The sequence below is a fragment of the Bactrocera dorsalis genome, chromosome 3, assembly GCF_023373825.1.
Source record: "Bactrocera dorsalis isolate Fly_Bdor chromosome 3, ASM2337382v1, whole genome shotgun sequence".
Lineage (NCBI taxonomy): Eukaryota > Metazoa > Arthropoda > Insecta > Diptera > Tephritidae > Bactrocera > Bactrocera dorsalis.
This window is the reverse complement of record NC_064305.1, coordinates 17,739,736-17,763,859: the sequence shown is the minus strand read 5'-3', so window position 1 is coordinate 17,763,859 and position 24,124 is coordinate 17,739,736. Positions and strand designations below refer to the sequence as shown.

The 24,124-nt window shown below is 34.2% G+C and overlaps 3 protein-coding genes across 7 annotated transcripts; 2 read left to right on the top strand and 1 right to left on the bottom strand.

Moving 5' to 3' along the window:
• Positions 1–33: 33 nt before the first annotated feature.
• LOC105224698 (protein argonaute-2) lies at positions 34–23,875 on the bottom strand. Of its 5 annotated transcripts, none has more exons than XM_011202856.4 (11): positions 23,635–23,875; positions 22,246–22,731; positions 14,309–14,499; positions 8,967–9,041; positions 6,311–7,087; positions 5,971–6,193; positions 5,491–5,902; positions 4,654–4,993; positions 3,894–4,579; positions 3,668–3,837; positions 34–2,546 (listed from the first exon to the last, which is right to left on the bottom strand). In XM_011202856.4, the coding sequence occupies exons 3-11, from the start codon at positions 14,433–14,435 to the stop codon at positions 2,408–2,410; spliced, it is 2,949 nt and encodes a 982-aa protein (XP_011201158.1). In that variant the 5' UTR covers positions 14,436–14,499; positions 22,246–22,731; positions 23,635–23,875; the 3' UTR covers positions 34–2,407. The 5 variants fall into 5 exon arrangements, with proteins under 5 accessions (XP_011201158.1, XP_019845243.1, XP_011201159.1 ...); XM_019989684.3 differs by having other exon boundaries at positions 14,309–14,475; XM_011202857.4 differs by lacking the exon at positions 8,967–9,041.
• On the top strand, positions 13,818–15,276 carry LOC105224699 (39S ribosomal protein L53, mitochondrial). Its single transcript, XM_011202859.4, has 3 exons — positions 13,818–14,045; positions 14,590–14,717; positions 14,771–15,276. The coding sequence occupies exons 1-3, from the start codon at positions 13,900–13,902 to the stop codon at positions 14,959–14,961; spliced, it is 465 nt and encodes a 154-aa protein (XP_011201161.2). The 5' UTR covers positions 13,818–13,899; the 3' UTR covers positions 14,962–15,276.
• Positions 15,031–15,276, top strand: LOC109579441 (uncharacterized). The gene has a single exon (XM_019989687.3). It carries the CDS (start codon positions 15,031–15,033, stop codon positions 15,211–15,213), a length of 183 nt encoding a protein of 60 aa, XP_019845246.1. The 3' UTR covers positions 15,214–15,276.
• Positions 23,876–24,124: the final 249 nt, after the last annotated feature.

The following is a 24,124-nucleotide window of genomic DNA, read 5'->3' as shown; positions in this document are numbered from 1 at the left end:
TTTTTTTGTTTGCTTATGTATTTGTTTTGCTTCCCGGTTTTTTTAAAGTGCTTAAAATTAATATTTCGTTTTTGGTTTTTTGCTTTCTATTAAATATACTCAAATGTTGTTAGATAAAATTAAATTAAAGAGAGAGAAAAACAATGTAATGTTAACTTTAAGCTGTGTCATTAAACAAATTGATATAAATGTTAATTGCCAGGCGTTTTGTAAATGCCCCCAATGGCCAGCAGCTCTGTTACTTCGGCTGCTGCTGTTGCTGCTCGTTCCAAACACGAAAATACAGTTTTGTATATAACTAAGACTTAATGCGAAATAATTATGTGTATGTATGTAAGTAATTATGTATTTTTATGCTTAAGTTATTATTGTTAAAACGTATTCGTTTAAATATCGTAAATTTACTCATTTTACTTTTATTGTGTAGAGCAGGTGCATGTGCATGTGATATGGGTACATGAGATTTAACACAAGAGATTACAGGAAACTATGCGCAAAGAAGAAATAATAATAATAATAATAAATACACACACAAGTTTTTGAAAATCAAAAGTAGTTTGAGTTGGTTGTTGGAAACTATTTAACGATTCACAATACAATATACAAAATTTTGGCACATTTTTCTTCGAAATTACGATAAGATTTGCAATACCTAAATGTATGAGAAAATAATATTACCAGGAATACATTATTGAAGTATTTGAACTTAACATCTTATTTAATTACTTTACTAAATGCGAAAAACACAAAATATGTATATAAGTATGAGTGTTGCCTTTTACTGTGGGGTTTTGAGTACAAAGTTATTCGCTTATAATTGTTTGTATGAGTTTCTAACTTGCGGTTTCCGATTTTCTAATTTTCGTGCAATTCGTGAAAAACGAGCAAATTAATTGACATATAATTGATTGATAGAAATATATATGTAAATTGGCCATTATAGCTGCGTAGAATTGCCCAGCTCAGGTGCTTAAAAACTAGACTAAAAACTAAATTAAAGTTCATTGACGTTCAATTAAACGTAAGTGACATTGTGTTACTTTGAGTTTGTTTCGTTTTTGCTTGGAGTTTACTACATTTACCTACAGCGTAAATTTGCGTGTAATATGCACTACACAGGGAAGGTACTAATGCGAAGACGGATGACGACGTGTTGTGGCAAACTTAAAACGGAAGTTAATTTATTCTTTATCAGCACAATGAATGTATTTCGTTTTTTTTTATTATTTATTTGTTTTAAATAATTGTACCATTCTAAAACACATTTCAAAATATATCGAAATGCAATTGAGTTCATTGAGAAAGCTTCGAATATTCGTGATACTTCGAGTTTTGGGGTACTATGCAAATCGGTACAGCAATTAATTACAAATGCATTCTTTTGTAGATACCCGTCAGAAACAGGGTTGCAAATAATACATAAAATTAAACAATAATTGAATTAACATTTGAATTATTATAAAGCTATTCACTTTATGGGAGTTGTACGCTTACAAAATAAAAATAGTTTATATTCACATTATAAACAAATATTAAAATAATAAAAAATTCCAACTACATACATAGTAAACATATGTCGAGAGTTACAAGTGTATTTGAACACAATTAGTTAATATGTAGAATTCATGTAGTAGACACAATCGGCTCATATTTGTGTAGCATGGTATAATATTACATAAATTAATAAATATTAATGTTATAGTTATATTATGGAAAGCAATGGAAATAAAGCATATATATAAACAAATTTAATAAATATACAAATTTCGCCTAGTGTCGGAGTAATTTTTAAATACTTTTCTACTTACATAAACAATTTTTAACTACTTCGCATATACTTCATGATTTATAAAAAAGCAAAATTGGAATTATTATAGCGTTTTCAAAATTTTAATTTTTTTTATAAAATTGGAATTATTGTAGCGTTTTCAGAATTTTACTTTTCTATAAATCATGAGTATATGCCAAAAAGTTGAAAAATTTGCGAAATTTTTATATTTACGAAATTTGTTAACGTAAACTCCAAGCAAAAACAAACCAAGCAGCGTTGGAAGAAACAGAATCGCTTAGACAAGCATTGACTGTATGTTAAAAAATCATTTCAACTTATTGTTCTGCTGCAGTTGCACATTATAGTGTAGTGTTCACTACATAGCCTTATTGCAGATTTGTAATTAATATACAATTTTGTATAATTATCTCTAGTAAAATAATGCATCGATTTGTGTTTTGTTTGCCTAACAACTATTTTCCACAGCATTCTTTACTAAGCTGTAGTTGTTATTGAATTGTTACTCACTTCAGCATACTGAACAGAGCATGAATTCTCCATATTAACTAATTGTATTATAGTACACTTTTAATGTTACAATAGTATGTTTCAGAAAAAAAAGAATACAAAGTTCCTTTAAGCAAAGTACATGACCTTTTTCGTGTCGGCATGCACCGTTATAGCACGTGCCATTGCGCCAGGTGTGCGGTCTTCAGAGCAGCCGCTTTGATGAGATCCTTCGCCTGAATCGTGTTCCTTTTCAACTAGATGGTATCTAAGGAGAAACAAAGCGGTTGTATTAGCCGTTGTTGATATTAAAAAAATCACATCGTTTAATACAGCTTAATTTCTATAACTCAAACTCTTTAATTGGCAATAGAAGTAGCATTTTATACAAATTTCCTACCATAACTAGAAGTTTCTCTAACTAAAAGTCTTTTTTGTGGATTTTGGCGATTCGAGTTAGGAAATTCAACTGCATTTGTTAAAAGAAAACATAGCAATGTCGTATTCTTTTATAAAAAGTTGTATTGTTTTAAATATTTTCCATTTTTTGATTTTGGAAGTCGATTGTCAGGTGAATTGCTTTTAATTTTTTTGTTTGTTTACATTTTTTTCTTTGTAATGTTTAAATCAGCTGTGACAATGTGATACGTTTCGCTACTGACAAACAGATGGCGATGGATGAGATGCTTCTACCAAAGCTCGAAAATATTTTAAAAATAATTTATTAAAATTAATCAATTTTGCTTTCATTCCACATTCATGGAGAGCATTAGAAGTGTCGATGGGACAAGGATTTAGGAATTAGACATGCAAACAAGTCAACAATCATCGGAATGGGAGGAAAAAAACTGAGCCGAAACCAAAAAACTACGCCGATATCCGTGGGTTAGTGCATCATGAATTTGTTCCGGAGAAACAGACGGTAAATATGAAGTTATATTTATTTGACCATATTGAAACGGCCGAAAATGTGGAAACACGGGTTTTACCGATGATAATGCATCATCGCATCTAGCCGCTATTGTGACCAAACTTAAAACCAAAAACGCAATGAATATTACCGATCAACCACCGTATTCACCACATTTTGCTCCGTGTAATTTTTTCTTGTTTCCCAAAGTGAAATTGCCGCTCCATAAAACCCGTTTTCAGTCAATGCAAGAGATTTCACAAAATTCGCTGAAGAAAATCTCAAAAATATATACAGGCGGGCAGACAAATGGGCAATGTTAAATCGACTCATCTCGTTAACATATTATAACATACACGTCACGTCCACGCTCGTCATTTATACATATATGTACATATGTATATAACTTCTGAGTGCCACAATCTTCTTAGCAAACATAACACACTGTTCGGGGTAAAAAATAGAATATTATTACAAACCTAGCTCTGAAAGCTACTAAATGAGCATAGTAGGCGGGTGCTGGTATCGACACGGAGCGTGTACACCTTACATAAGTGTGACACAGTTGATATGTCAAACATTGGAGTTCATCGGAATCAAAATGATTGTCATCCCACAATACGTGATAATGCGAAGGTCGGCTTGTTCCCTGTGAAAATTCATTTGTTAGTTAAATTTCCAATACAATATTTAGCTAATATTTACTTGTATGCCTTGATGACTGCAAAGATAAAAGTCGAATTCGGTCGGGTGTGTTATACCGACATCCACTGTTGTGCCAGCCGGTATGTTGCCAGACTTGCCGCTCTGCTCTTTTTTCTCTGCGCAAAAGAGACGCGTATGATGTCGCTTTTGAACCACAATAAATGTAATGCCTGGGCGATATTCTGCTTCCAATTTAATGCACGCCTCGCGTATAGCGGTTAACTCATGTTGCAAGACATGCGGGAATTGACCCTCCGAAACACCGTCACGATATAATATAATGCGATGGGGCTTATAACCGCCAGTGGATTTGTAAAACATAATCAACAATTCGCGTACCATGCTGCTGAGTTCTTGTATAATCTCCTGACGATGCTGTTGCACGCGTACTGTAGCGGCATAGCGTGATGGGTGCGCATCCATAGAGCCAACAACTGCGGCAATCGAAGGTTTCTTATTATCACCGGCTGGTGGATGGGTGACATCAGCGCCCAGGAAGATAACTGGTTCATTGAAAACCTTCGGGCGGATCGACGGTACCAATATGGAATTGATGCCACCCAATTTCACATTAATCTTGAGACAAAGATTTGACAAAGTTTGCGGTGATGTTTTATTAACATTCTTAGCCTGAACACACTGTGTTGCCATGCCCAACACTGTGTCGCCGACGCGTTTTACCTCAGCTGTTAATTAGAGGAAAAAAAAATACAATGAGTATTTGCAACATATTTATCATTTATGAAAATATTTGCATTACCATAAACAGGTGTTTTTCCAGGTAGCACAACAACCACCAACTGCAGAGCATTGAACGAATTCTTCAAATATCTAAACATGGGCTCCACTTGATCTGGTCCGGTGGCGTATTTGCAGAAGCACGGCTGTCCGATTATGGGCATACCAGCGTCGTTGGAAATTTTCTGCAATTGCTGAGTAAAATTTCGCAAAGCATCTTCACGTACGGTTCTTTGTGGTGCAAAACAGGCGATAGCCCAAACACGAATTTCCACGCCGGTGAAAAATTGTTTACCGCGCATATCCCAGACACCCTGATTGGGTGAAGCCAAGCTGACCTTGTTTTGGGGTGGGAAAAGTTGCTGTTCGGGAATAAAAGCATAAGTTTTATAACGGTCATATCTTGGAAAAAATCGTACAAATGCAAGCTATCTTCGTAAACTCCGATCAGATGGGATTAAACAAGGATAAAAATAAAAATAAAAAATGGTAACCTTATATAGCTAAGCTTGCGACTTTTTAATACAAAATAATTGTATTAAAAATTCAATTTTTAATTGATTACAAAAAAAAAAAATATATATAATTGAAAATTTAAATATTAATCCCAAAAATAAATTGAAGTTCTAGTCGTTTCGAGTTTAAAAATCGAGAATTTGTTTTTAGTTTAATGATTGGAATAACTAATATACAAAAAAAGTTTATATTAAAAGCTGGAATGAAAAGGGAGATTTACATATTTTTAACTGAAAAATATAATAAAAATATAATTCGAATGGTAATTCTATTCTAATATATTATTTGCAAACCTTTGACATGCAAAATAATATAACCGTCCACTAATATCTTTTAAACTCACCTGTCCAGTCATACTTGATACACGTCCGCCGTATTGTAGTTTTGGCGGTGGTAGCACACGCCCACGTACTTCCATCATAGAGTTCGAGATGGTCAGGCCGAATTCCTGAACATATGAATCGTTATTGAAGTCGGCTCTCTTAACTAAATTATTGATTTCACGTTCACGATCGGGAGCCGAACGTGCTGTAGCTTTAATCATTGTCGACGTTTGCATATCGGTGAGTTTTTTTATGCAACGTTGACCGGCGACAATATTACAAACTTCCAAGGGCAAATATGTATGCTTATGTTCCTGTCCTACCTGAAGACATGGCAAATGTGGATAACGCAATTTCATACGATACTTATCCAAGAAGTACTTTGCTACAGTACACTCAACAGTTTGACCATTTTCTAGCTGAAGGGGGAACCTAAAATAATAAGTTAGAAAAAAAGATATAAATACATAGAAATAGGATTTATGAATTTAAACACTCACGATTGCATTTGTGCTGGACGACGTGTAACATTGCATACACGATATTTGCGACGCATGGCACCACAATGGGTAATTTCAATCTTAAGACCTTTGATTTCTTTTGTAAATTTCACACGCTGTGAATCGGTCAGCGGTTTTCTTTGCTCGTTAATATCTCGTATGTCGAGTACTTCGCACATAAAATCTATTACCGGCTGCGCCTTATAAAATGCCGTTGCCGAAACTAAAAGAAACGACAACAATTGTTAGAAAAAAACAAACCTATAGTAATAATACATTTTTTTGTTTAATTGTATGGAAATATGGTAATATTAAGTAATAATATTTTTCTCGCACTCACCGTCAATATTTAACATCATTTTCCATTGGGAAGGACGCACACTTTGATGAAAACCAAACCAAACTTCACGGCCACCACCCAAGGGATGATAGTAACCATCGGGCGAGCTAAAGAAGCTCCGACCAACTGGAGTGTACGTCATACTCGGCAAATGTCTCATGACGACATCTAATGCAAGTATTGCATCATATGGTATCTGGCGTGTACGGCCCTCTAGTGCTTCCTCTAAATTAAAAAGCGACACTTGAGCCATCCATTTAATTGTCACGCGGAAAATACGATCTTTCCCTTCGCCTGGTAGTGTTACTTCCAATTCCAAGCGATCGTTACCGATGGGAAGCGGATCACGCGTATATAAATTATTACGTCCATCAAATACTGGCTTTAGAACACCGAATATTTTGCTGTATGCATGTACCATAGTCTCTATGATTTCACGATTCACTTTGCGCGGACACTTGTCCGGCTGTATATTGATATCGTAGTGATGTACATAACCGCGCGGCATAGACACCTGAAAGTGATTGGCGCGCAAAACTATGGGTCGACCTTCACGTCCCAAGTTTGGCCTGCGCGGACACGTGAATACTGGCAGTTCAGGTTGCGTGGTGGGCGAAGCGGCAGCTGTCGCACCCAATGGCGAGGCGACTGCGGAGGCTTGTGTAGCCAGACCAGCGGCACCAGCGCCACCCACAGTTGCGCCTCCAACGGCCACATTTTGCGCACTCGGGCTGGTCACGGCGGTGGGATTCACTGATGAACCGGTAGCTGGTGGCGCTGTTATAGACCAAAAAATTGTGTTAGTTATAGGCAGATAATTATAAATAAAAAATAATAAAAACTACGATTAAAGGCAATGGTCTGCTATAGAAGCTTTAAATAACAAATAAACTACGCAAGACAAAATGAATGCGATTAGTAATAGATAATCTATTGTAAATTTGCTATGGATTAGTAGTAATACTGTGACTGATAAAAAAATGTATACTCGAACCTAAGTCCTCTAAAAACAAAAAAAAAAAAGAGATATAGAGGGTTAGTGCTAAACGGCGGAATAGCGTTGTACATCGACACGAGTAACGGTATTCATTTAATTTACAAACATTTTATTATTTCCTTTTACAATTTAAATATAAAATAAGATGTAAGTGATATTTTGTACAATTTTCGACGTTCTTGCATAATCACATATTATTGTTACTTTATTATTTATTAAAACCAATAAAGTTATAAGTTACTTAAAATTTTAAAACAAAAAACTCGAATAACAGCCAATGAAATCGAGCACATACTAAAAATGCGATATTGTTCTTAACTAATGTAAATAAAAGCAATCCAAGCAGGTTTTGAATTTCCTAATGTTTGGATTGCATTTTTTTTATTATAGCTTTTTTTATTATTAAAATGATAAAAATGTCAAGAAGCCTTAAAACCCCGAAATCGAGTGGAAACACTTTTGTTGGTCGACCAAAAAAGAAAATAATTAGGATGACAATAAAAATATCCACGAACTGATATTACATGTCCGTAAAAAAGATTGCTAAGGCCAAAGTAACGTCGTTAGTAAAAATTTAGATCTACAAAAACCCTTTACAAAGCGTGTGATAAGAGAGATCACAACGTTTTATTCACCGTGGCTCACATCAATGAAAACTATAAAAAAAAATTGGGCTTCGGATTCATCCTTTCCACGTCCTTTTTCCACGAATCTGATCCTTAGCCCTATTTTCCTGTTAACAAATTTCGACAGAATGTTCACCTTTTAAGCGAACTTTTTAGCATGCCACAGCAGCCAGTGCTACGTTGGCAGAATTTAGTCCGATTTTATCCAGTCAAGGGCTGTTATCTCGGCGATCTAATCCGGTTTCGGTAAGCGTTCACAATATTTGTCTAATTTTGAAACAGCTAAATTATTTATAGTTCTGCCAGTATATCCCTCAAACTAACGCTTATTAAAAAAATATTTGCATTAAAGAGTTAATTACATATATAAACCGATGAAAATTCCTTTTCAATATATTATTACATTACATACGCACAAATACATTTTTAAATAATTACAAATAAAAGTGTGGTTAGTTTAAAATTTTACATATAAAAAATATAAGAGTACATACATATAAGTACATATCTACAATTTCAGGGTTGTTGAGGAGTTCACGACATATGCATTTGCTTAGCTATCAGAATTACAAATCAATTCTGTTTTTTTATGATGTATGATTGGATTTTCGTCTTCTCAAAAGTAAGCAAAACATATACGAATCAACTATAATATTTTCATGTCACCGAAAATCAATAAACTCTGATTCGAACATTTTAATCAATAATATCAAAACTCGTGATAACTACTACAAATGTTTCTCGGTTTCAATACTGATTCCGACAAATTATCAGATTCCACAATAACCCTGTTTATATTATTAGTAATTATGCAATACGTTTGAGAATGCGTTTAGTTACAATAATGCGATTAGGAAATAACGTAGGACAAAAGACAAACCAACAGAAGTTATAGGTTTAATAATAAAAAAACAAAAATGATGTTCAAGCAAACAAACGAAACTAAAGAGAATTTTTGTCAGCCAATATAGAAAACATTTCAAATCACTAATTTCAAAATTTTCAATTTCTAAATAATTTCAATTCAATTTACATGTGAGGTTTTCGAAACTGGTCTGCGATTGAGTGGGGCTCTGAGGCCGCGGGGGCGAAGGTGTCCATTGAGATTCTATAATTGAAAAATAAAAAGAAAAAATCAAAAAGAATACACAATTTAGTTGTAAAAATAAAAATAAAAAGTGCATAAAAAATAAAGAAACAAAAAATATGAATGTGAGTCCAATTTGAAATTTATGTGAATTCAATTGATTCGGAAGGAATGTGAGGGGATGATAAAATAGAGGAATTAGAATTAGTACCATTAATATTATGCGACGCAGCTCACCATTAAATAAAATATGTATATGTAATAAGTTTAAGCTTAAATTAAAAGCATAAACATACACACATATGTTTGTACATATTATATACACCCTATAATATTGTATAATAAATAGTAAATTAATATACCATAAGTAACTCTAACACTAAATATATTCCTTAATGCATTGATACGTATGTATAGTATATAGACCTTGTAACAATGTTTAATTAAATTCATGCTACAGTTTTTTGTATATAAAAAGCTTCTAGGGACATAATATTATTTCAGACTGCATTTTTTGAACGCTTATAGATGTTTCACTAAAATTTTTAAATATAACGTTTCTTGAAAGAAACCATTGTTTATATTCGCAGCTAAGTACACCCACAAGGCGTAAAATTAAGTCAACCTTAAAAAAAACATTCCTTAACTATTATAAATATTTATTAAGGTACTGATTTGGATTCCGTGTTAGAAATAAATATTGGACATACTAATTAGTATTAACCCTCGTCGAGACCAACGGGTCTGGCCAGGCATATTTTGTTTTTAAATGTTATTTAAATATATTTAGAGTGTAACAAACGACTTGCGCTTCCAGGTAGCTTCCTAGAATTTTATTGTCTATAGAATTCAGAAAAAAAAATTCAAGGATATCGTATCGAAAAGGACGAAAAAAGGATGTTATAATATTACACCTTAGTCGAGACCAATGGTGCTTGGCTAGACCCCATATGTTTTGTATGAAAATATATGAACTTTGGAATGTTTCTATTACTTCGCACGGTTAATTTATCTGTTTTCATGTTCATTACATGTCCAAATTGGTTTGTATGTTTATCTAGGTCAAACACTTTAGCCGCTAGAGCGTTTTAAAGGTTAAGAAAAAATGTATTTTTTCTCAAACTGTTACATTTTTTGTGAACGCTATTGCGACGCCCCTGGTAGAGATAGAGGGAAGGTTGAGGGCTTCCCTGAAAGCCCCAGGGGCGAGCTAACTCGCAAAATGGTTTTGATCTCCCCCGGCCCCATACCTCCCCAACTGTAGTGAAACAAAGGGGGGGACATGGTGAAAACCCATTTTCGCTTATTGCCACGCCCCCGGTGGGGCCTTGGGGGCAATTGGGCCTTGGAATTATACATTTCCTGAAAGCTCTTTAAATTACCCAACCGGTGCAATTTATTTGACCAACCTAAGTCAAATACTTTAGCCGCTAGAGCGCTTTAAAAGGTTAAGAAAAAATGTATTTTTTCTCAAAATGTTACATTTTTTGTGAACGCTTTTGCTACGCCAAGTGTGAACAAAGCGGTAAATTTGATTTCAATCAAATTGAGAGGTAAGAAATTTCAAAAATCTATCTATATTGTACATACATATATGAGCGTAAATACAACACGTATTTCCATACAAATGTATGTAAACACATAGGGGCCTAGCCAAGCACCATTGGTCTCGACTAAGTGTATCAGACCGTTGGTCTCGACGAGGGTTAAATGAAGTAATTTTTTTCTTATTTAGTACGTCACGTCTTTTTAAACTGTTAAACAAGTGTTTCTCCATGCAGCTGACATAATTTCGTTTCGTCAATTTCTTTTATTCCTATCTGATAAGATAACAAACTTATGTACATTTATGTATAAACGCACATATACTTATAGATATTAAACGTATGTATGTATTTACATAAATATATTTATATACTAGTGACTATACATACTATATTTGACCGCGTTTTTCTTTTTAAAATAAACAAGTAAATTACAGATATTTAAACTCTCTTAAAAGTTTCTAATTTAATTTCATTTAAATGCTATCTAAATCATCTTTTGAGAGTGTGACAAAAGTAGTTGTATGGGATGGAAAAATGTGTTTAACTAGTTAAATTGTATATAACAAATATTGCTCATCATTAAATAGATATAAGCAAAATATTATTAAACTGTTATTTATATATACATAAGTCAAAGAATTATTAAAATTTTACAAACTTTCAGAAAAGTTATAACCACTATGTATTTACAGAGAAAACATATTTATTATTACTACTGAAACAAAAGGGCAGGTTTGAGAATTTGCTAATTTATTTTTGTTTATATATGGTTTTTAATAAGTCCTGTAGTACCAGTGGCGGTTTACCGATACCATGGTATGATCTTTACCTTTGCGGGCTAATTATATTAATTTAATTTTTGTAGTTTGTGAATAAATTTACTTAATAACATTAATTTTTGAGATAGAAGTCAATAAGAACGAAATCTTATGTTCCCTAAAGAAAACAAACAAAAATCAATGTTTTGATTGAACTTAACCCACGCTTAGAAAATTGATCACTCTATATTGTATATTTACTGATCGTTACACTAGAAACCCGAATAAAAAATATAAATTTCCATCGGCCATAAAAAAATTATAACTTATAAATTTTATATAGAGAATTTAAAAGAATATATGTAAAATCTTATATTGTTTATTGTTAGAAAAATCTGTAGATTACCAACAATTTAGTTTGGCAGCATACTATACAATTAATAAAATATGAACGGCCTACCATTCTGTCCATATATAGAACTTTAATGGGTTATTAAGCTATGATCCTAAAACCAATGGTGGAGCCCCAGGAGATTCTATGTTATAGGCCACATTCAAATTCATTGTTATTATATTCTTCTAGTTGGAGACCCTTAACTATTTAACGCGTTACGTTGATATTAATAATTGGTGGTGTTTTATTTCATTTCATTTCATTTCATTTATACAAATGTCATAATGACTTTTTAAAGTTATCACATCAATTTTATCTTAACATTTAATCTTCCAGATCCACAAATGAACAAGTATGTACATTCTTTATAATAGATTTTAATATATATCAAATATCTTAGTACTAAATCAGTAATAGTGTATATATAGTTCGTTAATAGTAAAGTATTATCCGTAACTCAATAGTTATATAGATTCGGGAATTTTAAACTTACGCTGTCCGTGTGGATACATTTTTCGAAATTATTTTTAGTACGATTTGTAACTTTATATTTACTAAACGTTAAAATGAGTCTTTTTCGTATTGAGTTGTTATTATTATAAATACCGCAGTTCTAACTTGCTTTTTTAATTGTTTAATATTATCGATTTTACTTCAGCACATTTGCTTTTATTGCTAAATAAATATTTCAGCCTTCTTACTATCACTTAAATGTTGGAATTCGTTTAATTCTCTTAATTCAATAAAATGTTGTATTTGTTTTTAGTTTATTGTTTAGCTGCCTGTTCGTAGTACACAAAATTTTGTATGTATTACAATTTGTGGTGACGTATTTATGAAGAACTGAATATTCTCACATTTATATTAACCTCACTTAACAGACACTTTGAAGTTTATGTTGAACTACAAACTTCGTTTTTGGATTTGCAGTAATCTAGAACACAATCTCAGGCACAATATGCATTATATATATTGATATATTTATATATATATGTAGGTATTTATATAGTTATGTATATGTAGTAATATTATTTTTTCAATTTTTCACTCAACTGTGTTTACTCATTTTATTATAAGTAAAAATGCTTTGAGAATCGGTTGTTTGTTTATACTGGGAATAAGCTGGCACACTTGAGCATCGCTCGTAACTGTGAATTTGATTTGTGAAGGGAATATATGTCTAGCGTTTTCCCCCTTAAATGGCAGGTAGCAATGAAACGGAACACAATAAAAGTTCAACTTTCGCGATTTATAACTTGTATTATTGACCTCTGCTGATGATCTACAACTGCAGTTTTTTTATTCCCGTTTTAATAATTTGGCTGCTGCTGCTTCCGAGTGGGGCTCCTTTGATTTTAACACACGAACATACCAACCGATTGAAGACGTAAAAATGTGCTTTGCTAATTTCGAGAACCGATTTGTGATAGTTCAACTATTTTTACAATTCGAGTTCATACACATAATATTATTTAGCACAAGCCCTAAACTTTTTTGATATTTTTTCTAACTTTGCCTCCACACATTATGCAAAAAATTCTATTGAAAATTTCAGCAGCAGCACTCGAAACAATTTTTTCACGATTCTCAACGTTCTTTCTTTACACGACTTTCCTTAGTCCACCACCTTGCAAATCTAAACGAGATTTCGAACTGAGAAACAAAGGGTGTGAGTGAATAAGATATATTTACAAACAATCGTTTAAAGAGTTTTCTCTGTTGTACACCTGGGTGTTCGGAATAAAGTTTGTGTGTGCATATATTCGAAATATTTCGAACATTGATGTACCATATCGTAAGCAAAAGTGTTGTCATGCTCACAAACTTTGAACCCTTGACGAATGTTGCTTTTAACTTTTATGACTTGGAGAAATTGAAGAGTTTGGAATTTATTATGATATTTACACACTCATAACTTAGAATTATGTATTCTTATATATAAATAAGTTGTATACATATCGTAACTTTCCAAATATTAAATAATTCTAATTTTTACATCTTAACTCAAATCTAAGTTTCAAAACCACTGAAGTAGTCTAATAAGAGCAACTCTGTGCTGCTGATAGCAAATGTCATGCGCTTGGAAGTGGGCATAATATACGATTATTATAAAACAACTAGAAACGAGTACGAAGATATACAAATTAATTTATTAAAAACTTAACACAAAAGGCTACAAAATGTCCATACCCTTCAGTGGAGCTTTAAAACGATCGAATGGGATAATTGCAGCTATAAGCAAACATTTGAAAAGTGTAAATTTAAAAGGAGTTAAGAGAATAACTGTTACGTTTGATCCATTTTCAGAAAATGTGAGGTCTACAAGGTAACTAAAGCACGGTACAAACAAGCCCACCGAATCGGTTATAAACTCTTACTCCTTATTCGCCAAACCATGTAATTTATTTCAACATTGTCAAAATAAAATACTCATTTTGTGGCATGCGCAATACGGAGCAACGACTGTCAGATTGCACGATATATAAAATATAAAGCTTCGAGATTATTCATGCAAATTTTTATACAATCGACCAAGCAGGAGGCATATACGCATGCAATATTAAATCAAATTTAAAGTAGAATACTTACCATACACTTTGCCAATAATTCGAACAGCGGTATTCAATTGTAGTGTAGTTCCGAGATCTGAGAAAGCGACAGGTAAAGTATGGAGCTGTGCTGGTCCTCCCGGAGCGAGCTCACGCTCCGTGGACATCTTTGTCGGTGTCGGTGTCAGTTTGAGGCCTTTATTTTCCCTATATCAGATATAGCGACACAATCTGTTTAAAAATAAATAATAAAAACAAGTCTGAAGCTATATAATATATAAACATATGTTTAAAATTATAATGTTTTTTTTCTTTCTTTAGGGATTTTCTATCTTTGCTATCAACTCCTAAAATATCTCTTACCAATCCCAGCTGTGTCATAAAAACAGATGTGGTTTGCAATCGTCAACCTTCGGAGGTGAAATTTTCTTTAATTGATTCCGCACAAGGTAAGGATTCATATTGTCATGAAATTGTATTTCTAACATTATTTTTGTTTTAGAAAAAGCTCAAGTGAAAGAAGTCCGTTTTGTCAGCAGTAATTTGACAACACTTGAACTCTTGCAGCTACTTAACAAGCACGTCTCAACGTTAGCGCCCGTTGAGGAGATCACATCCAAGGTAACTACTAAAGCAGAAAAACAAAAACTAGCAGGCGGTGCTGGTGGCAAAAAAGGATCGAAGAAAAAATAAAACTAAAGCTAAATCAAAAGCATAGCTAAAACCATTTTACATCAAGTGCTTCTTTTAGAGATTTAAAAAATGGTCAAAAAACATAAAGGTACATTAGCTGTAATTGAACAGATATACGAAGATATACCAGCTTTTACCGACATTTTCACTGAAGAATCATTTTATACATTCGTATTTTGCTTTGTATGTGCTACCATTATAGTAGCATTCATATTATCGAGATTCATTACTTTGAAACCTGTTGAATTCTAATTTTAATTAAATAAGAAATGAATATTTAAATAGAATAATAAAGATCACAATTATGCACATATACATTTGGGTTTTTATATTTTAAATATTATGCTCAAAAGATAAAAACTTACACACACACAGTATGTATGTATGAACTAAATCTGTATAATTTTTATAAACAAGGTCTAACTTTATTGAAACTTTAACAGAAAAGGGTGTTAAATGCACAAACTCGAGGGAGAATGGTAATTTGTCTAATGCGTCCGAACACTTTCGGTGTAAGTTGCAGTTTTAAATATAAATTTTTGAATTGGTACAATACAACGTCCTCTTTCGTGATCCTTTTTGACTTTCTATGAATGATGATGTTAAGTGTGTGTTACACTTATAGTCAAATGATTTCATTGAACTGCTTTGATTGAAATATATACTATTTTATCCAAAGCTTTTCTTTACTGAGGATGCGGGTTACGTTTCTGGCGGAGAAGAAAATAGGAAAGTCCAAGGAGTAGCTATTTACTTTAGTTTTGGAAAAAATACCCGTACCCCGCAATACGACATATTTAACCTTATGCATTTTGTACAAGAGCATACAGAGGTGCATGGATAAATCAATATGTTTTTCTTTATGAGCAAACATTAGGTAACAGACGTTACTTATATTTCTGACCTTCCACGAATATAAAAACATACACACGTACACATCTGATTGAGCTTGAATATACACATTTATATAAGAAACCTCCAACTATTATTGTATGAATGAATGAATGGAGAAGAACAAAAAGTGTCGACCCAACATATATGGAGTCAGCTATCCAGGTTGCAGAAATGAAAGTAAGTTCCCGCAACTAGTTATTCGAAGTAGAAAAGGAAAATGCAGAAAAGAATAAACTGAATACCAATGTATGTACACTATTAAGTATGAGTATGAAAACTACTATTCAAGCTACAAACAAAAAACTTCCATTTCAAGTGAAAGTGAGAATGAGAGTGACAGTGAAACTTCGCCAAAAATATATCAATAGAACGCACACTTTCAGCTTGTAAATGCACTCGTAGCTAAAGGAAGCATTGTTAAAGCTCATTTAAGTAAAAACAAAACTCAAATACATACATACATGTGTGCGTACATAAATACTTACAACTACTTGTTTAGGAAGTTTGAAAATGTTTAACTAAAGATATTTAAAAAGTACGTTTGGACTAGCTTTTCATAAACTTGTATAAAAACTGAATTTCGACAAAACGAAAGAAGGTTGTAAGTAAAGTGAATCTTTGGCGAAGTTTTGTTGCTAAAATTAATTTATATTGTTCAATTTTTAGAGAAGTTTACTCATATTCATCAAACTAAAGGAAATTCTTTAGAAGAATTTTCTCAATTGGTCGAACCCATATTTAAACTTCTACCTATCTAGAATAGTTCCTGCCATACCTAAAGATACAAATCACCTTTTACATGCCTCATGAAGTTAACTCACATAACTCTTTTCCCTCTATGGTTCGAACCCGTTTAACAGTCCTTAAGTGAAGTCGACGACAGATAACATGCTACTTTCTCCCAAGCAGAGTCCAGGTACGAATAACAGCAACAACAACTCAACTAACTAGACTTAAACTCTCTTTAACTCATAGTATAAGGCAGTCGGAAAAATCAAAACGAATACAGCAAAGCATAGACCGTGGTCGATAATAATATGGAAGCATGGCGGTGAGGTAAAACAAGGTAACCCTAATGTTTAAAAGATTTATTTGTAGAGGGAAATTATTTCAAGCGAATGCGTAATGCGTGAGTACGAAGAGCTTACCAAGCTGGCCGGCAAGGGTAATGCTCGAAAATTTTACGAAAAGATGCGGCGGCTAACAGAAGAGGTGATCTAGTGACTGATCCCCACAATATACTGAAATTATGGAGGAAACATTTTTCCTGTCTGCTGAATGACAGTGAAAACATAACACCTGGTGACTGTAAACCCGATTCCCCAAACGATGTCGAGTAGACGTTCCATTATCCGACCATAAACCGTTTCGTATGGCAGTTAGCCCTCTGAAGAACAACAAAGCGGCGGGGGCCGATGGATTGCCGGATGGATGGATCCTCTCCTGGCAGTTCCTGCTGGGATGTTTTCGTAGAAACCACCCCTGCAGCCCCCTGCTTGGAGCGGAAAAGCCTCCTAGGAGCATCAAAAGGTCCTTCCTGGACTACGTCGACGACATCGTACAGTACGCCGACCGGACTTCGGGTGCAAATGACTTTCGACAGGTACTGACCGCCATTCACAGTGGAGCCATCAACACCTTCACCGACTCCCTTCCCGTGAATGGCGTTCTTGGAGTCAAACCACCACCGAGCTCCAGCTGCCGCGAGAAACGCGAGTGACCCTTGCGCAACTTCGTTCTGGATACTGTAGCAGGTTAAACTCCTACTTATCCAGAATAGACCCTGACATACCTAATGTATGTCCTGCATGCAACGAGTCTCCGCATGACACTGACCACCTCTTTGCATGCCCTACAAACCCCACACATCTAACACCCTCCTCGCTCTGGTCCGACCCCGTCGAAACAGCACGTTTCCTGGGCCTACCGTTAGATGACGCCGACGACAACACAAATGATCCTTACCACCCAGACGGGGATTAGTATTCCCGTTAAAACAACAACACCATGGATTGCCGGCCGAGCTATTCAAATACGGCTGCAAAGAACTGATAGGGAGCATGTATCAGCTTCTTTGTAGAATATGGTCGGGCGAAAGCATGCCCGACGATTGGAATTTAAGTGTGCTCCGCCCAATCCACAAAAAGGGAGACCCACAATCTTTCTATCTTGGGATAAGCCTCCTCAACATTGCGTATTGTGTGAAAGATTATAGCCCACCGTCAAACCACTGGACTTTATCAGTGTAGCTGGAAAATCAACAACTGACCAGATATTCACCATGCGTCAAACCTTGGAAAAGACCCGTGAAAACATAATCGACACACACCAGCTTCTCATCGAAGGACCTCTCCGACTTCGATAAAATAATTCGCTGTTGACGGTCATAACTTCGAAATCATAGAAAATTTCGTCCATCATGAAACCAGCATTAACACCAACAACAACGTCACTAATCAGGACCTGGCTTCGCTTGGAATATCCAATTGGCGCCACGTAGCGAAAAGAAACGACTGGCGCGCTGTTGTTAACTCGGCTATAATCGCGTAAGCGGTGTCTACGATAGTAAAGAAGAAGAAGAAGAACGGCGAGTACCGCGGTCGATGAAACGATAAGCTATACGAGATACACGACGACATTAACATAGTTCAGCACCTTGATACAGCGGATGCTGATCAGGATAAAATTCGGGTGATTGTCTCTCTGTCTGTCCGTCCGTCCGTCTGTTCGTCCATGCAAGCTGTAACTTGAGTAAAAATTTAGATATCTTGATGAAACTTGATACGCTCGTTCCGTAGGAACCACTGTGCCGGCCAAAAAATGCCATTAACCGAAAACGTATAAAGTACCGTAACTAAGCACTAAATTAAGGTATAAAACTGTCATTTGGCAAAGAGGATTGCAGTAGCAAGGGGCAACAGTGGGCAATTTTTTTTAAACTATGAAAACGGATTAAATCGTAAGATAACCCTACTCATTTCCCATATAACGGTCCTGCTAAAAACTACTAAGAGTGCAATAAATCAATAACAAAATAGACCCACATTAAACTTTACCTCCAAAATCGTTCAAGCCCTTAGGTGCCAAATATGTGGACCAGGATCTATAACTATCGGTCTCTCGTCCGAGGCTGTTGTTGCTTTTTCATTGGGGGCGTTTTTACGTAGCGGGTCCCAAACACAGCGCACAACCCTGGAGAGGGTTAGGTCGCCTTTGTACTTTAGCTGGTCTTCAAACGAATGATCTTTGGCTACCCAGAGGATACTTGGTCTAAAACCGAAAGTCGTGAGCTGCTTGAGCCATACATACATATGTAAAAGAATCGTTTCTGACCACTTCCAAGTGAATTGCGGTTAGAGAACTTTCCTCACTTGCTTGAATATTTCTTGTATGTGGCACGATAATTGTTAATAGATAAAATTGGGTCGATACTAGCCCAACTCCCTTTTAATACGTACAATGATTTTCGTTTTTCTAACAAATTTTATGTCGAAAACGTCGGTCAATGTATGAGTTATATGGAGTATTTATATATAAAATTGCATGGATCCGATACTCAGGTTGACGTTTTATACATATCTTAAGGTATTTCCCTGGCTTTAATCCTTGAAGGTTCCAAGAGTATAAAAAGTTCGTTTGCTCCCGAACTTAGCCAACCCCCTTCTCAAATTACTTGTTCAATATAACATTTTTCCAACACCTGAAAGCATATCATAGCCCCGCCTTTGATTTTTCGCTAATTGCAACAGTATGGAATGTTCGATTCTACCCGAACTTGGCTGTTCCTTACATGTTATTTTTTGCATTTATTAATCTACGTTGACACTTAATTTTGAGGCTTCGACTGTAAATACCTTGTTTTTATTCTTTTGCGTGAACAAAATATTAAAAAATATTAAAAATTGTCAAACCCGCTTCAAAAGGTAGTGGATATTAATCCGACAAATTTTACGTTCACAGTATCCATTTACTGTATTCATACTAATGCATACAAATAAGTATTTATTTACATTTTATTTAAAAATACATTTTAGCTGAACATTGCTAATAGTTATTTTATTTAAAATTTCAATGCAGTTCCAGAACAAGAGTCTGAACTCCAAGTATAATTGTTGGTATACCAAAATATATGAAGGTATTTCAATAACCGTAAATGCAATACGTATACCTAAGTATGTATGTATGGATGTATATAAATTATTTGCAATGCACATACATATGTACATAAGTGCCATTGCGCCGTTTTGTGATCCCGCTTATTACACATTGTAATTGGTTATATACCCCCTTTTGACAACAGAATCGAATTTGGAGTACAGACGTTAATAAAAGTGAATAGAAAGTTGAACAGGCAAATACATACATACATATACATACATATATAATTATATTAAAAAAAAATGTCGATAATCTGACTATAAAGAGTACAAGTAAAAAGAAAATTTATCAAAGGAGAAAGTTTAGCTCTCGCTAAAAGGGAACGTTGTGGAAGGACAACGCTTGCAAGCTTAACCAAGGGTGTGTTCAGTTTAAAGGGAGGTACGTAGATATGTAAATACAGACATAGTCATATGTACGTACAAATGTACGTATTTGTATATGGAAAGATTTTCAACGTCAATATAAAAGAAACGTAACCTTCCCCAAACTATCATGCTTTGCGCCATTCCATACCCATTACAGCATGAGTATTTGCTCTCAGAGAAGCTCCAACGGCTCAAAGGACAAACATAAGAACAGAGCAAAAATAATATACACATATCGATGTCACGTCAGCTGTTTGAAAGAGATAACTACATCTGTATGTGAATATTAATAGTACTCTCTTATTTTCATGGTAAATAAGAAAAATAACGCAATAATAACAAAGTATACCTATGTTCGTTCATTTCCAAAATAGTTGGCATTATTATACATAAATACTTACATATGTATGTATGAATATTATCGCATAATAAAATTTACCCTAACAACTTCTATCGGCCAAGCTTTAGGTATTTTTCTATTAATGGTGCGTACATATGTGGTCCAACAAATACCGGGCTGTACAAAGCTTTAAGCCGTTATCGTTTGTATTAGTTGGAGTTGAGTTCACAAATAAGTAGGAATATTAAAAGAAAACACATCATCCTTTTGGATTTCCCACGAAAACATGTCGGGAAGATAACACAAATCCGATCTTTGCATCTTGAAGTGACTCGCACGGTACTGACTTCTTATCTCAGAAAAAAGTTTGACTGATTTTTAGTTAATTGAGCACATCATATTCTGAAAACACCTACAGTATATAGAACCGGAACGGACCCGCAATAAAAAATTGGGGAAAAAATTGTGTCTAAACCCTTTCAACGTTCTCACGACAGTTGGGTCTAAGTAACCAGAACGGACCCGGATTTTTAACCGGCCACGAACTCAAAATTACTTCAGGAATGTTTTCTGCCGCTATAACAAAAACTCACTCAACTCGATAGGGTTCCCTTTGTAAAATAAATGTATACTTATATGCATGTATGGAGTATTTCGATAAAATCTTAAGTTTGCAGCTCAAAAATTTTATATCTCAACAAAAAATCTATGTACGTAAATATAAAATATATCTTCCGTATACATATATTATATTGATACACAAACATAGTGCGGTTTAACCAGAAAGGCTCCAATAGCTTGGTGTTTTTAGATTTGTAGTGACAGACATTGTCAAACACAGTTTTAAGGAATGCTGTCGAGTTTTGGTACTCAATCTACTTATCTACATACATAAATATATACATATGTATGTATGTATATATATAATCCCTACTCCATACTTTTTTGTTCTATAATTAAAGATGTTTCTTGGGGCAATAGTAACGTACTTTTTTACAGCAGCGGTTTATAAATTTCTTTATACAAATCAACTGGTCTAAGAAACTGTAATACAATAAGTTAATATGTACATATGTATGTATATTTAAAATATCAGTAAACATTGAAGCATTTTAAAATGTTTAATTTCCTTTACAGTAAATATGTACGTACACACATACATATATACATATAAGTACATATGTCTGAGCAGGATTTTGTAGGAATATGTACGCATGCATGTGTGTATGTATGTATATATGCACAGAAAGTCATATTGTTTGTAGGACGGACGTGTGGTCACACATACATACATACATTTGTTAGTAGGTATGCACTTCAACGATTCAACTTTTCACGGTCACCTTTTCAAGAAATTATTAACTTGCTTTCAGCAGGGCTTGGACATACATACATATGTATTTATTTTGTTTACAGTTTTTTCGGTTAATGTGCCCATGAATTTAAATAATCTATGTACATACGCTTTATTGTGGTTACATACATACATACATAATATTTTTAGTCACTTTCAGCACAACTTACCTTATCGATTGTTCCTGTAATTGAGGTACAATTCCAATTGGAGTTAATAATAAGCCAATTACTTTGTTAATTGTTGTCGACTTTTTCGAATTTGTTGAATTTATTTGTTGTTTTGCTTTTAACAATATTGTTTGTTAAACTCCCATTGGTTTCAAGTTGAATAGGTAACTGGTATTTGTCGATAAGATAATAATTTGTTCATACGAAATTTGTACTGCATTTGTTTTATTATGTTGATATTTTTTCCAAAACGTTCAGATAATATTAATAAGCCATATTTTCATAACACGACGTTTTTTTCATAACAAGAAATACATAAACTACAGTAAAGACGCGCGACATTTTCTCAATAAATTTTCATCGATAGCAGGTACATTTCACATTAAATTTATGATTTTTGATTTAAAAAATATCAGAACTTTTACTCATAACATTTCATATTTTAACTAAATTTGTTGTAACTCCGTTTTTGATAAGTTTTAAATGCTGCAAAATTTCCGAAAAACAAACACATTTCATCAGCACAAGCGATAAAACGCAATTTCTCGTTTATTCCCACTGGTAGCAGAGCAACGGCAGTGACAGCAGCTGCGACAGCAACGACGCTTTCGCTCCCCGCCTTCGCCCAGTTGTTTGTTTTTTGACTTGTGGGCTCCACACCAACAAACAACGATACAACGTTATGATACGCAGCAGAGGTCGCCGGGCCGGCTACCTAAACTTTGGATGGGGACGAGAGCCGAGCGATCAGCGGTGTGACAAACGAACAAATGTACATATGTACATACATATAAGCAAGCATAAAGGGCATGGGGGTGTTTGGTTGGCAGGTGGGCATGCAGGAAGACGAGCGGGTTGATTTTTTCCTAACTCGGCTTTTCACTTTTGCCGTTTTCGCGTTACTTTATTGCTTGTTTCCTATTAATTTCATTTTCGTTTCTAAAGCATACATACATACATATATTCAAGAAAATGAAACATGTACAAGTATTTTTTTAAGTTATAAATCTATATATACATATTTATATTTGCAAGTATATAATATACTTTCTGCGCCAACTTGCAATGAACATTCATAAATAGCTTTTTCAGGCCTTGCACTTCGGTTATTTTATTGGTGTTTTCGCTTTTGAACAACCATTTCTATATGCAATACAAATCAGTATTATATATACGTTAAACATATACACATATGTACATATATAAGCTCTCTCTCTTTATAAATGACTCCTCTCTTTTTCGTTTTGTTGATGTTGACATGCGTCTAGTAGTTGCATATATATTTACATACATATATATGCATAAATAATTCGCCATGCAAACGGAAAAAAGCGAAGTGCAACACAAAACATACAACACATTAGCAAATATGTAGATACACAACTATACCCCGCACAATTGAATTTTTTGTTGTTTTTCTACAAGTACTCCGGTTTTTATATACTCTCGCTTCGCCATTTGTTTTTGATAAGAGCACTGCGCAAAGCGCACATAAACAATATGCATACATTCATACTTTTGCATATAAACACACCACTTGTTGTTGTTATTATATAAAAATACTGTTCAGATTGCCGTGTACATGATATGCCGCACCAATTCTGCCGCCGGAATTTGCGTCAATGACAAGCAACGATTAAAAACAAATTGCGCCGAGCCAAAAGCTTTTGCGGCCATCAATTGTGCGAATTGTGAGCAAAAGCGGGCGCATATGAAATATAATAAACGCCGATGTGTTGTGAACAAACTGGAAAATGAATAGGGAACTGGTAAATGACCAATCCAAAGAGGAAATAAGAAATATTAAGTAAAAGGCATGTGTTATTTTCGGATTAATTAAATATTTGCAAACTTCTTGAAAGCTTAACTACTTTGTAAA

Coding starts and splice junctions, on each gene's coding strand:
- LOC109579441 (XM_019989687.3), top strand. CDS start 15,031: ATGGTCAAAAAACATAAAGGTACATTAGCTGTAATTGAACAGATATAC.
- LOC105224698 (XM_011202856.4), bottom strand. CDS start 14,435: ATGTCCACGGAGCGTGAGCTCGCTCCGGGAGGACCAGCACAGCTCCAT. Junction 6,194..6,310: donor AATGATGTTAAATATTGACG/GTGAGTGCGAGA, acceptor CGTTTCTTTTAG/TTTCGGCAACGGCATTTTAT. Junction 4,994..5,490: donor TATCAAGTATGACTGGACAG/GTGAGTTTAAAA, acceptor ATTCCCGAACAG/CAACTTTTCCCACCCCAAAA.
- LOC105224699 (XM_011202859.4), top strand. CDS start 13,900: ATGTCCATACCCTTCAGTGGAGCTTTAAAACGATCGAATGGGATAATT. Junction 14,046..14,589: donor GAAAATGTGAGGTCTACAAG/GTAACTAAAGCA, acceptor TTCTTTCTTTAG/GGATTTTCTATCTTTGCTAT. Junction 14,718..14,770: donor TTTAATTGATTCCGCACAAG/GTAAGGATTCAT, acceptor TTTTTGTTTTAG/AAAAAGCTCAAGTGAAAGAA.